General features: G+C 37.1%; 1 protein-coding gene across 6 annotated transcripts in view; it reads right to left on the bottom strand.

Moving 5' to 3' along the window:
* Window positions 1–13,494, bottom strand: part of col18a1a (collagen type XVIII alpha 1 chain a) — a 79,049-nt gene that overhangs the window by 24,305 nt on the left and 41,250 nt on the right. For 2 of the 6 annotated variants that reach the window (XM_084121569.1, XM_084121570.1), the window contains exons 1-2: window positions 11,680–12,845; window positions 310–851 (exon numbers count right to left, since the gene is read on the bottom strand). In XM_084121569.1, the coding sequence (XP_083977695.1) occupies window positions 310–851; window positions 11,680–12,712 (1,575 nt within the window). In that variant the 5' untranslated portion in view covers window positions 12,713–12,845. Of the gene's footprint in view, window positions 1–309; window positions 852–11,679; window positions 12,846–13,494 lie in introns of those variants that run through there. The other 4 variants (XM_084121571.1, XM_084121572.1, XM_084121574.1 and 1 more) reach the window with 2 other exon arrangements.

The raw sequence follows: 13,494 nt of genomic DNA, 5'->3' as shown, positions 1-13,494 counted from the left end.
TTCTCACTGATCTGAGATCAAGCTGTGGGGTCAGCTGCTGGACACTACCACACAGGAGCTAATTGCTCTCCTGTGGTTTCTTAAAGCAATTAACTACTCTACTCAAACAAGGAAAGATGAGTGGACTTTTTTACAACCACAGAATGTATGTTGTTTTTTAAACAGGCCAATTTAAGCAATCAAATCATGTAGGAGTCACTCAACCACAGCGATTTTTATTGCACTTTCCATTTTCTAGCCTAAGTTAACCGTCATTTGACTTGTTTTCACTGGGATACCATTAAATTAAAGTATGGGCTGTGTACATACCAAAAACTTATCTGAGTCTGCTCCACTGGCATGGCCAACAAACACTCCAGCTCCGGCATCCAGGTCCATATCATCTGGGGACCGCTCGAAATTGATGACTTGAGGGTCTGAGTCACAGTTGAAGTAGAGGGAAAGCTGCTCATTCAAAACACTGATGGAAAACCGGGTCCAGGTGTTCACCATGGAGGGCACGGAGAATCTGGCCGCCTCGTATGAACTCTGCGAGTCAGGCTCAGTGTAGTAGAAGATAATATTCTGCTTGCCCCTCTCCACTGCCGACAGCTTCACACCAACATACATGATGTTCTGGGTTGGGTCACTGATGGAGAAGATGACGCCAGGCTTGGTGGACGTGGGCTTTATGTTGAAGATGAGGGAGAAGTCACGGTAGAAGGGGTTGGGCAGGTGGGCCGCAGCTGACTGTCCCACATTGGAGCTTGGGCCAAACACATAGCCAGGGCTGTTATCATTATCAAAGACTTTGGAGACGCCATCAGGTGGAGGATCGCCAATTAACTGTAACAGCGACACTCCACTTTCTTCTGTGGAAGGAAAGGAAAAGAATATGAAGGGACTTTACAAAGAACAATGCAAAAGTGAATGGTCAGGGATGGGCAGCAGGCTCGGGCTAGGTTAAAAGCACTTTATAAGTCTGCTCAAACAAATATTGTAGTGTAAAGTGTTCAACAGCTGGGATGGGAAATCAAGCAGTGAGTATTGACTTTAGTTGTGAAATCCTGTGAGAAAGTATTATTTTTGACTGTACTGTATATACTGTAATATCTTTGGTAGGGCTGGGTATCGAGTTCAATACTTTTTAGGCACCGACCGAATTGCCTCGATACCATCGAGTATCAAAAAATGTCTTGTAGTTCGGTACCAAATTTAGAAACCTAAGGGCATGATTGGCTGTGGCGAGGCGTCAAGTAAATACAGTAGTTTACACCGGTTATACCCAGAGAGGTGGGTCACACATGAGGCTGGAGTGTGTACGCGTCCCAACCCCTATAGATGGAAAAGATCAAAAGTGTGGCTACATTTCACCAAGCTCGATGCCAAGAGTGCGCGATGCAATATTTGCGACAAGATAACTGCTGCCAAGACCAACAACACGACAAATCTGATGAAGCACTTGACAGTGCACAGAATAAACTTAAGAGCAGAAAGATGCTCCGTCTTCTACTGCAAGAAGAACTGGAGCGCGTCACAAATTAACCGAAACTCACCGTATAAGCTACTTGCCTCACAGACATGAGAAATAGGCCTATAGAAAGCTTGAAATGTCTACTTTTAAAGAAAACCAATTCAAATCGAAAACAAATATGATCTGATTATGTAATCCAAATGAAACGTGCATTTCTCTCTATACGTGCACGTTCACTATACTGCAGAGATGATGAGTCAGAAACGTCAAATTCATATTTGCAGCCAACACTGACTAAAAAAACACTAGTTTATTAATAAACAATTAAAATGTCTCCTTGCAATTTTTTCACGACATTGCTTTGCGGCAAGCTTATGCGTGCGCTTGAGCGCTGTCTGTAAAAAAAAAGTAAAAAAATAAAACCAAAGTTATTTTAGGTAATATATAGGCTAATGTAATCTTGTTAAAACATATTTCATAAATGTTTTATTTTTTTTCTAAAAAAATATCATTCAGGAACCAGTATCGAAGTCAAGGTACCGGTATCAATATACAGTAGAAAGATTTTGAACAATATCCAGCCCTAATCTTTGGTGAGCTAAAGTTTTTCTTTAGAAGGAAAATTTGTCAATTAAACAGACAGCTGACTCTCTAAAGAATAGTCTATTTTATGTGACTCATATGTGGGAATTTTTGATATCCTGAAAAAAATACAACCCTTTAGATTTAACAAGAATGTACATTCATCGTCCAGTAAAATTTCCCAGTTTTAATAGAAAGTGAACCCTTTGTTTATTGTTCCCAGACACTATGTATGTAATGCACTGATATCTTCAAAGTAAAAATGTTAATGCTTTATACTATGTGAACACGCTAAAAAATAGATTTTATAAGACCCATGAGGCTGCAATAAGTACAGAAGAGGATTAGGGCCAAGCAATAATAAAAAGTCTAAAATATAGCTTGACTAAGTGATCCAACTCTGCCATCTATCAGTAGGCTATGCAATGAACACTGATCGAATGCGTTATTCATTTCATTTCTACTTTTTTTCTCGAAACACAACGACTTTATTCTCGAAATTTAATGAGTTTATTCTCACGATTATTTCGACTTTTTTCTCTAAATTTAACCAGTTTTTTTCTCGAAACACAACGATTTTATTCTCGAAATGTAATGAGTTTATTCTCAAGATTGTATTTTGACTTTTTTCTCGAAATTTAACAAGTTTTATCTCGAAACACAACGACTTTATTCTTAATCTCGAGAATGGTTTTATTTTTTTATTATTGCTTGGCCCTAATACTCTTCTGTAAATAAGTACCTTATACTTTACTCAAGAGGATATAAAACTTGTTTTGACCTAAGAAATGGGAGTTTCATGCCAACTACTACAAATATAGGTTTCTCCAAAATAAAAGTCATGTTATCAGCAGTTGACACAAAGGATTCAAAATAATTTTAATTACTAAATGAAGTTTTAGAGACAACCAATTTCAATAAAATAAAAATAAAATAAAAAAAGAATTCAAAATAAAATAAAATAAAAAAACATCACTGGATACTACTTTTTGCAGATGATTATATATATGTTACCGGCAAAGTGTGTAATCCGGCATTCTATAGAATGCCTAGGTAATGTATAGAATTAGGTAATGTATTTTTTGCAAAACACATCAGGAATTCTATACATTGCCTAGGCATTCTATACAATACCGGGATTACACACTTTGCCGGTAACATATATAAATCAAACTCAAGACTGCTGGGTGAGATCAAAAGGCTTGCACTAAAAAAAACATGGATAGAAATCTTCAAACTCATGCTAATATCACTCAACACAGACATATTTAGCTAGTTGTGAAGATATGCTAGACATGGAAACATCACAGGCTCCATGTGCTGACATGTCATGAGGAGGAGGAAAAGGTGTGAGGTTACAGCTGGAGAGCTTAAGAACCTTCCTGCCTCCACACACACACACACACACACACACACACACACACACACACACACACACACACACACACACACACACACACACACACAGACAAACAAACACACTGCATCCTCTGGGCAATTCTGCTTTTTTAAATATAGATAAGTAAGGACAGTGTGTTTCTTTCTGAAACATCCCTCCTTTTCTATCATACGGAAGATGATTGTTTTGTTAGACAAAGCACATGTAGCATGAAAAGAAAAACAAAACAGCATGAAAAGAAAAACAAAACGGCATCAAAACAAAACAAAACAAAACCCTAATGAAACGAATCAAAACAAAACAAAACAGCATGAATAAAATCAAAACCAAACAGCATGAAAAGAAAAACAAAACAGCATGAAAAGACAGCTAAAACAAAACCCTAAAAAAAATATATATTAAAAACATACAAAAAAAGTGCTCATTATACTAATGCATAAATGTGTGTTTTGTAATCATTTGCAGAAACAATTACTTTATGTTCAACTTTTAGAACTTTGAGCTGCTTTCATGCTGAAAAATAAATGTTTTGAACCATGACTTGACTTTCTGAAGTTCTGAAAAAGACTACCAAGTATAACTCACAACCACGGTCTTATTTATCAAACAAGGATCAAAGACCTTTAGGGGCTTACATATTCATCAGTAAGTTCTTCAGATGGTGCTTTTTTGTTATGAGTTGGAAAAAAAAAACTCTTGCCTTTGTTGCACATGAAAGGATTAGAAAAGAAAACACTTACGTTTGGTTTTGGTGTAAACCAAAGAATCAACCCTATTCTTTGGGTTGATTTAACTAGACACAGGTGAACCACTGTTCTGAGTTTCACTATTCAAAGAGTGACCCATGTCTTTAGATCATGACAGTATAATAACAAGCTTAGAAGAGGAGGAGCTTTTGGAGCTAACCTCGCATTCCTGCACATGTTCAGGTGTTGCTGTGTAAACAGCAGACATGCTAAACCAGCGTTCAGAATGGCTAATGGCCACATCAATACAAGACTAAATTTTTCTAAGACATGTTGGGCTTGTGAAAATCACTTTAGGGAAAACCAGAAACTGTTGCTTTTCTGACAGCAGGCAATAAATTCCAATGCCAGAATCCAGATGTGTGTCGGGATAACATACAGAAGTCCCTGAGGCAATGTGCGTCTACTCATGTACATGAATACAACAGCCCAGATATTTGACACTACCGACTATCATAAAGACTTTCAATATTTTTACAACTGAAAAGTGCTTCCATTTTTGACAGCATCATAATTACTTAGTCTAGGAAAGACAGAATAGTTTTAAAGTAAATGGATGCAACCGATTTACTGATGCATAATGTATTGGGGGATTTAGGACAAGACTTGATTTTATTTTTTCGGGAATTGATTGGTTACATACCAACATTTTTTTAAATTATTTAAAATTATTTAAAAATAAAATAAAATTTATTTTTTCAAATAAAAATATAGAAATATAATAACAATTTAATTTGTTAACATAGATCTTACAGAGTACAGGCACAATTAATTCTTACTGAAAGTAAATATTTTGTCAAAAACCATTTTGTCAGTTGGCTGATCTGATTTTGTACAAAACAAAGTAACTAGTTTTAGTCTATTAACTTCTTTCCATGTCACATACTGCTGATGAGACTGATGTGGCATCCATATATTCACCAAACAAACCAACCTTGACATCAGTATGTGGTCAATGTTTTACTAGCCTGTTGTAATATGGTGAAGATCTTTAAGGGCCACCTTGTTAGAGTTAAATATTAGCGTTTTAAATAAAGTGCCTGTTTATCTTTTGATCCATACTAGCGTTCTTGACCTCTTTGAAACTAAATAGGTTGGTTAAAGCAAAAATAAAAACTAAAGCTATTACCTTTCTGGGTGGATTTATTACTGAAAACACAAATATGATGTTAAATCAAATTATAGCTGATCAGGGCATATTTCATAAAGGGGCGGAGTCCACATGCTGAGAGTATTCGAGGCATATCTAAATGACAAATGGTCTTATAAAACTGAAATATTATTGAAAGCTGCTTAATTGTTTATATTGTTGCATAATTTAAACTATATTCGTCACCTTCAATAGCACTTGAAAGTGGATGAAACTGAACTGAAATTAAAAAATGTAACTCTCTCTTTCAAGCCCACATATAAAGCCAACATAATCAAGTAACTTCTAACTTGTTCTGCGAGTTTTAGCTTGATGTTAGATTAGTTTCCATAAGTTTGCCGTTTTAATCTAAGGCTGTCTCAGAATGCAATTTCTAATCAAGCATTTTAAATAAGATGTGAGCTATAATCAGTTTATCCTAAAGCTTTAAGAGCCTCTTACTAGTAGGTGTCCCTTCTTAATCCTGACAGAAAACGCTAAATCATCAGCATCATTCACTTGCGCTTATCAAACGTCAGCAATCAAAACGCCACATGACCTAATTATGCCAAATAAGCCTGTATTAAAGATTTGTTGACTTGTACCTTTTATTGGACACTAGATTGGACACAGCATTAAAGCCCGTAATACAGTTCCGTGCAGTTGGAAACCTGCACAGCATCTTTAGCCAATGGAAGAAAGAAGTACGATCCAATGTGACATCAACACTGCCAATTTACCCCAGCAAACCCGTTTAACCTTGGAGGCACAATACAGACACAGAGGACAAGATTCTCAACACAACACTTCCACATTTTTACTTTTTTCTGACAGTCGAGTCATCTTGGCAATTGCAGGAATTGCCCTCTCAGTTGATCCATTACAGAATGAATTGAGCACACTGTCTATTGGCACTCAGAGGCTCTATTGTTGTGGAAAAGGTCCATGGAGGGCCTCTGACCCAATGAGAAATCTCGCACAATCGCTTCCATTTTCCCAATGAAACCATTTTTTCTAAATCTAATAGCTCCATCTACAAGCTTCACTGGAGTCCAGACACTACATAACCCCATTAGGATCTGTGACACTATTTGAGAAAGCTTTCAGAACAGTCACAGGAGGATATGAGATGGGACCGTACATAAGATGAAAGTGTGTGCGCAGCAGTGAGAGGGAGAAACTTACTAAAAGTAATGACAACTAACAGAACTATTTGCAGTAGCTCTATACTACTATTTTCCCCTTTACTTTAAAATAAATGAATACTTTTATTTAGCAAGGATCCATTAAATTCATCAAAAGTAAATACATTTAAAATGATACAAAAGATTTATACTGTTATTTTGTACTTCCATTCATTAGAGAATCTGACAAAACATGAATCACAGTTTCCACAAAAATATGAAGCAGCACAACACAACTGTTTTCAACATTGACAATAAGAAATGTTTCTTGAGCACAAAATCAGCATATTAGATTGATTTCTGAAGGAAACATCACATCCTTCTGACACTAAAGACTGGAGTAATGATGCTGAAAATTCAGCTTAGACATTACAAAAATAAATTACACTTTAAAATATATTCAAATAGAAATAGTTTTTTTCTGTATTTTTGATCAAATAAATACAGTCTTGATGAGCAAAAAAGACTTCTTTCAAAATCATTAAAAAAAAAAATCCAAACTTTTGAATGGTAGTGTACATCAAAGCAATACATATCTGTTCTTTGAGAAGTTCCATTCATTTTAGTGAATCAATTTACATGAATCAGTTAAAGTCTACAAAAAAAGTCTACACATAAATATCTGCAACGTGTTTTACTGAAAATTTCAATGTAATACTGTCATCATAATTCAGACTGTATTTGTGCCAGATAAACACACATTCTAAAAAGAAATTGCTCTGTTAAAGTGCTTCAATAGTTAACTAGCTTGTATAGTAGCTTGGGAGGTTAAGGTTTCAGTGTATAGTTTCCCCAGAACCGGTCCGCCCCAAGGGAATTCTGATGAGAAAAGCAAATTCCTTAAAATAACAGACTAATTGACAAAAAAAACAATCAATTGTAGTTAAAGGAAGACTAGACAGTCTGTTACACATTAGCTTGCCCTTTGCACATGGCCCCAGAGCCTCACAAAGGCTAACAATGGCTAGACACTGTCACACTAACAACCTATTGCGTGACAATTACGCTTTCCAACACAAGCAGAACACCTGGAATTCACTTTTTAGTTTGCAATGAAATAAATGTCAAATCCTTCACATGTAGCTAACATGAGAACCATATAATTAGCATAACTTAATCTATGAACACAACATGAGCAGTCTGCTGCACCACAGGGACCATCGAGGAAGCTTTTTCGCAGCCGCTGAGAAAGCCTCTGACATGCTGCTTGCATTATAAAAAACATTAATATTGTGGTTTGATCTTATCTGCCAATTAGCCTTGAATGTCTCAAAACACTGCCTAATCTAATTTCATTTAGATGTTTCCATTATTTAAAATGACTTTAATTAAGGCTGATGACTAGATTATTTAAACATACACACGCAAACAAGGCTCTGTTTACACCTAGTATTAAGTTGCTAACATAGGAAGACCAATAAACTGATTACAGCTCACATAGTCTTAGTTATCAAAACATTTCTACCATTAATTCCCAAAATTAGGAAAAAAAGAATAATTGAAGTTCATTAAAAACATGTTGAACTTTTGTGACAACATGCCCCAATAGTCACAATATACGGGGTACGTTGTCACAACGAAGGGCTTTGTAGCAAAATTTGAAACAAAATGTAATTGCAACCATTTTCAACATTGATAATAATAAGAAACTTTTCATATCAACATTTATGTTAGCATTTGGCAAACTCAGTTTTAAACAATATATATATTACAATACAATATATTTCTCTATTTCACTATATTGCAGTATTTTTTTTTTTATTGAATACTGTACATGCAGCTTTGGTGAGCATAAGAGACTTCTTTCAAAAATATTAAGAACGTCTTACAAACCCCAAACTATTGTTTTGGCCACTAAATTTGTAATGCCCCAATAAAATGTGACAGCTTTGTGACCCTAAACTGAATTTCTTCCGCTGTGCCACTTCAGAATGACTTGGATGGGCTCCTAAAACATGATGTCCACTCAAAATATAACAAGCTGTCTGAAAGATAAAGTCTTTTTTAGACACTCTTTTAAGATAAAGGCCATTTGGCCCCAGCAAACACAGCTTACAGTGCGCTAAAAATACTGTACTTGAACAGCACTTGAAATTCAAGCTGGAGACTCAGCTGTTTTTTGTTATCATATGAAACTATAGTCCGAAGCTATTCATCATGACTCTATTTGCTCATTGTGTATTTATACATGTTCATTTGCTTCGCATGACAGTTTATTCTGTAACCGTGTTTCTAGATGTTTATCACGAAACCACACAAATACCAACTGAATGTTCTCAGGATTTACTTGGCAGAGGATTGCAATCATAAATTCAGCCTGAACATATGGACTAGCAATTCTGTGTTAAGTCACTCCTGCCAAAAATGTAACCTGAAAGCTGCATTTACTGCGTCTCAGCACAAAGACATACTTATTAGAATACAGATGGTTCTATCCTCCAGCCACAGAGACATGAACATTTATCTGTCCTTCACCGTTAAGAACAAACTCTGGAATGAGGAGGAAAAGTCATATGAACGGCATTCACTGTCAAAAACAACTCAAGATCAAAGTGTATGCATCCCAGCCATTTATTCAATAAAAAGAGCTCATGTTTCAATAAGAAAAACACATAGTTCCAGGCAAAGTACATCAGTCCTTTTTGAACATCTTTATTTAATAAAACCAAATTAACTTACAACCAGAAGAGCTCATGGCATTTTCAACATGCCTATAAACGGCACCAGAAATTATTCTGCATTGCTATTTATTAATAAATCAGAGTAAAAGGGACTTTCCACTGCCTTAACAGGAATGTAATATATCCAGCTTATTGGTGATGTATGGATAGGTTAACAATTTGACCACTAACTGCATACTCAGATAAGGAACAGTATGCATTAGAGAAGAGCAATGTGCAGAGGTGTTTCTCTGTATTTACCTAAACTTGACAAATAACAGTTCTAAGATACCCCAATTAAATGTAGGTTAAGAAAGAATGTGGGGTATTTTTACGGTAAATTGTTTGACAATCTCTTATGGATTTATTCTTTAAAGTTTACCAAGTCTGACCACATGTACTGTATGAAACTATGATTATCTGTGCAATTACAATGCACAGAGAGAAGTCACAATTTAAATCATACCTCTCACTACCACTAATTCCTCAAACTGCTAAAATAAAGTTAAGCTACACTAAATGATCTTAAGCAGATCCCTATTTATATAATTGGAAAATTAAATGTACTCAATAGATGTGTGTACTGTTGATACTGGATGTATTCAGTGCTTCACAAGTTGGTTAAGAGTCATGATTCCCAAACCTTCTGACCAATGAACTTACAGGACATTTCCAACCATTCTCGATTAATTTCATTTCACTCAACAGATAAACAAAATTTTAAGCTAGGGATGCAACGATCGATCAGCCTCAGATCGGTATCAGACGATAATCACATTCTATGACTCAGTCGGTAGTCATTAAGGGTAGGCTACACGACAACCATGTACTAAAAACTGTTTTTTTCCTTCACATTTTTTGCATACAGGTCAAAACAATGCCTGTTCACACGGATCTGTGAAAATTACTATGAATTATGCATGCCAGGCCAGTAGTTGGCGATGTCACTTTGTAAAGAAACACTATGTGCATATAGACTGAACATGTAATATGTCACCGTTTTCATAAATTAGTGTTTTTGTAGTTTACACGGAGACGATTACAATATCGTTTTCAAAACCTTGCACTTTGAAACCCGTTAAAAAAAAAACAATAAAAAAAAAAACGCCATTGTCGTGTAATGAACGGCTAAAACACATAAAAATGTTTTTAGTTGAAAATGGTATTGTGCAAATGGACCCTACATTTGGCCGATCTCACGAACCGATCGCAATTTGACAATGTAAAACCATAAAAAGTTACCGCCGACGCACATGAGGCTTTCACGACAAGTTCTGCTTTGTAACTTTGCAAAACATTAGCAAACCTTTATTTAGAGAAGGTTGTCTCAATTCAAATGAGCCCACACGACATGACACGATGCTCGGCTAAAGCTACAGGACCTCCAGGAACCGATCGCATGGCAATCGTAACAGTGTTTTCCAACGTCACTTGAAAGTTCAACCAATGGAAACTGGATCGAGGGTATGGTGGGTAGGGACGATATGTAGAGACCAAATCAAATGGACACTGTTTTACAGCTGGAGCGTGCTTAGACTGGATCGAACGCTCAGATTGACAGATATTGATTTACCGTGCACCATAGAATAGGAGCGCACAGCTGAAACAGCTGTGGAAGATCATCACTCACCAGCCAGGATCTCTTGTTACTTATTCTATGTATAAATATTTGTATGCTTTGTGGCGCTTACACATGTAAGTAGTTCTTTTGTTCAGTAAAAGTTAGCCCAGATGCAGTTGACATGATTGTGAACAAGACCAAACTTGATTTTATGACCTGTCATATATACTTTCTAACTGTCATCATGTCAAGCACGAATAATAAAATATATCAATAAATCGCATCACTTTTTTCTGGGGGTTTTCCAGCAGTGTTGTAACATATAAACGTTTTCTTACCAAAAACGTATCAAATGAGACCAGGTACTTGATGATAACTTGTTTTTTATAGGCCATAATAAGCAATTACTTTTAAGTATGCCACTTAAAATCACGTGGAATCATTAAATATGCCTACAGGGTTTAAGTGGTTAACAGAGCCAACAGAGAGCTTACATATCACTTTTATAAAGCTTGAATGATCAGGATCGGGTGAACATGATGACAAGAAATTGGTAGTCGGTATCAGCTGCTGAAATCCTGACCCCTATTTTAAGCCAATAAAATATTTTAGAGCTAACTAAGAGAAGAAAACAAATTCTGAAAACCACAACAATTCAAGACCGTGGGAACAGAGTCGCATGTGTATTGAAAAACAAACACATAAACATGCAAAGACTTGATTTAGTAGGCCATGCAGTCATCCTTCACACTTCCATGCAGTTTTGACAAGCGTGCAAAGTGAATACATTAAAACATCTCCCCAGAGACTCTGAGTGCTTACAACTGGTGAGGACCACACAACACTTACAGACAAACAAAAACCCTCACCAACACTGGTGGATGACAAACAGACAGACAGGTGGCACTGGTTGAAAATGCATCTTTCTTCTTTTTGAGAGAGATAGCATTCTAACTGTCCATTACCTTTCTGGTTACTAACTGACAAGCACCGATACCCATCATGCTTCTCTTCAGGCAAAGAGTGGCACTCCACGGGGAGGCGGCCCTCATCCAGGAATGTCCAGCAACTGTCACGCAGGACCTCGCAGAAACTGCGACAGGGCAGTGGGGGTGGCAGTCCAGGCGGGCCGCACCGCGGTGTCAACAGCAGGCAGAAAAACCATTCCAAACTATGATGGCAGTTTGACCGCAAAAGCCCTGCCCATTGGGTTAAAACCACCTGAACTTCCTCCACGCTGCTTTGATTTAGAAAATTGGGCACCATGAAACTATCCACTCTCGTTCTGGTGCAAAATGGCAAATCAGGACCGACTGGCAAGCAGCGAGAGGATTCGACAACCGGCATGCTAGCTACAAAATACTCACTTTCAATGGTTAGTAGATTATCTGAGACAGAGTATTCGGAGGAATACAATGTCGAGTTATCATAATCATCATGCTCAGTAGAATTGCGCCCATTTAAATGATTATATGTGCTAACATTTTTAACAAGAATGCTTTCATTAAACTGACTGTATGCTGGGTCACTGACGCTCTGAAGTCCATCCATCTGGTCCACTTTGGTCTCCAGCTTGAGGTTTCCCACATGCAAACTAGCATTTTCACCAGAAATACCTGAAACGTTGGTTGACGTAACATAGGCATCCTGTCTTTCAAATTGAGAAGATCCAGATCCGGATCCAGAAGCAAATTCATACCCATTTACAGATTCAGACTCAACCCCCAACCCGGACCTGGATATGAACTCTGATTCCCCCTCAAAATGACCTCCATTGTAACTGACCTCTTTTTCCACCTCAATTACGGAAGCACTTGTACCTGCTGTTCTGGTCGGTTCTGTCCTCGGTTGGGATGTGGGCCTTATGGTTGTCAGGAAGGCCGGTGTCTGCGTGCCCTTCGTACTCGAGATATCATTCCAGAACCAGCCATGTGTGTGGCGTATGCTCAAGCACACCACAATAAAGAGGCACAGCCAAAACCTCAGCTCAGACATCATGTTCACTTCCAGTCAATTCAGCAATTTAAACAGGATCCTGACATGCCCTCTACAGTAATCCACACCACACACACAGAGACTCGTCCCTGGCTCACCGTAAAGTCACCACAATCAGCCCACAAACCAGGCAGGAAAAGTTTAGAGGAGGAGTAACATATTTAAAAGAGAGCAGGGGGCTGCTTCGTCATTGGCCGAGCTTGGGACCTTTTCCTCCCCCGTAGCTCCATCTCCCCTTTGTCCTTGTGAAAGAGTGTCTCTGATGATAGATATTCTTACCAAAAATGCCTCCAAGGCGTGCTTTTGTATATGCCGGTGCTTCTAAATGCCATCGCTGATGGAATTTAGAGTTGTTTCAACTTTTACAGCCCTTGTAGGGGCACAAAAATTCCACAGACCCACTGTTACACAGAAACAAGCTGCTTAAAACACCTCTTAGATACAGACATTTATGCTTTAAATAGGGTTTTTTTGTCATTTGCTGAAGCTCTGCTTTTTATTATAATTCAAAATGAATACTTTTTTGTTCATTTTCTGAAGGAAATACTAGTGTTTGCAAAGCATGAAAAAAATTGATATTTAGGTAGTTTATGAAAAGTTGCATCAGGGACACTTTACAGCGAGTTATCCAAAGCAACATAACAGTAGCCTACCGTTGAACATTTTGACGTAATAAATAGTTAAACACAAAGCATGCATTAAATTGATCAAAAAAGACAGTTAAGTAACTTTTACAAAAAAAAATAGTTTTAAATAAATGCTGTTCTTGTGAACTGTTATTTTAA

Source organism: Abramis brama (assembly GCF_963993115.1).
Source record: "Abramis brama genome assembly, chromosome: 8".
In the NCBI taxonomy this organism is placed as follows: Eukaryota; Metazoa; Chordata; class Actinopteri; order Cypriniformes; family Leuciscidae; genus Abramis; species Abramis brama.
Note: the sequence above shows the minus strand (reverse complement) of the source record. Positions and strands in the feature narration are given on the sequence as shown.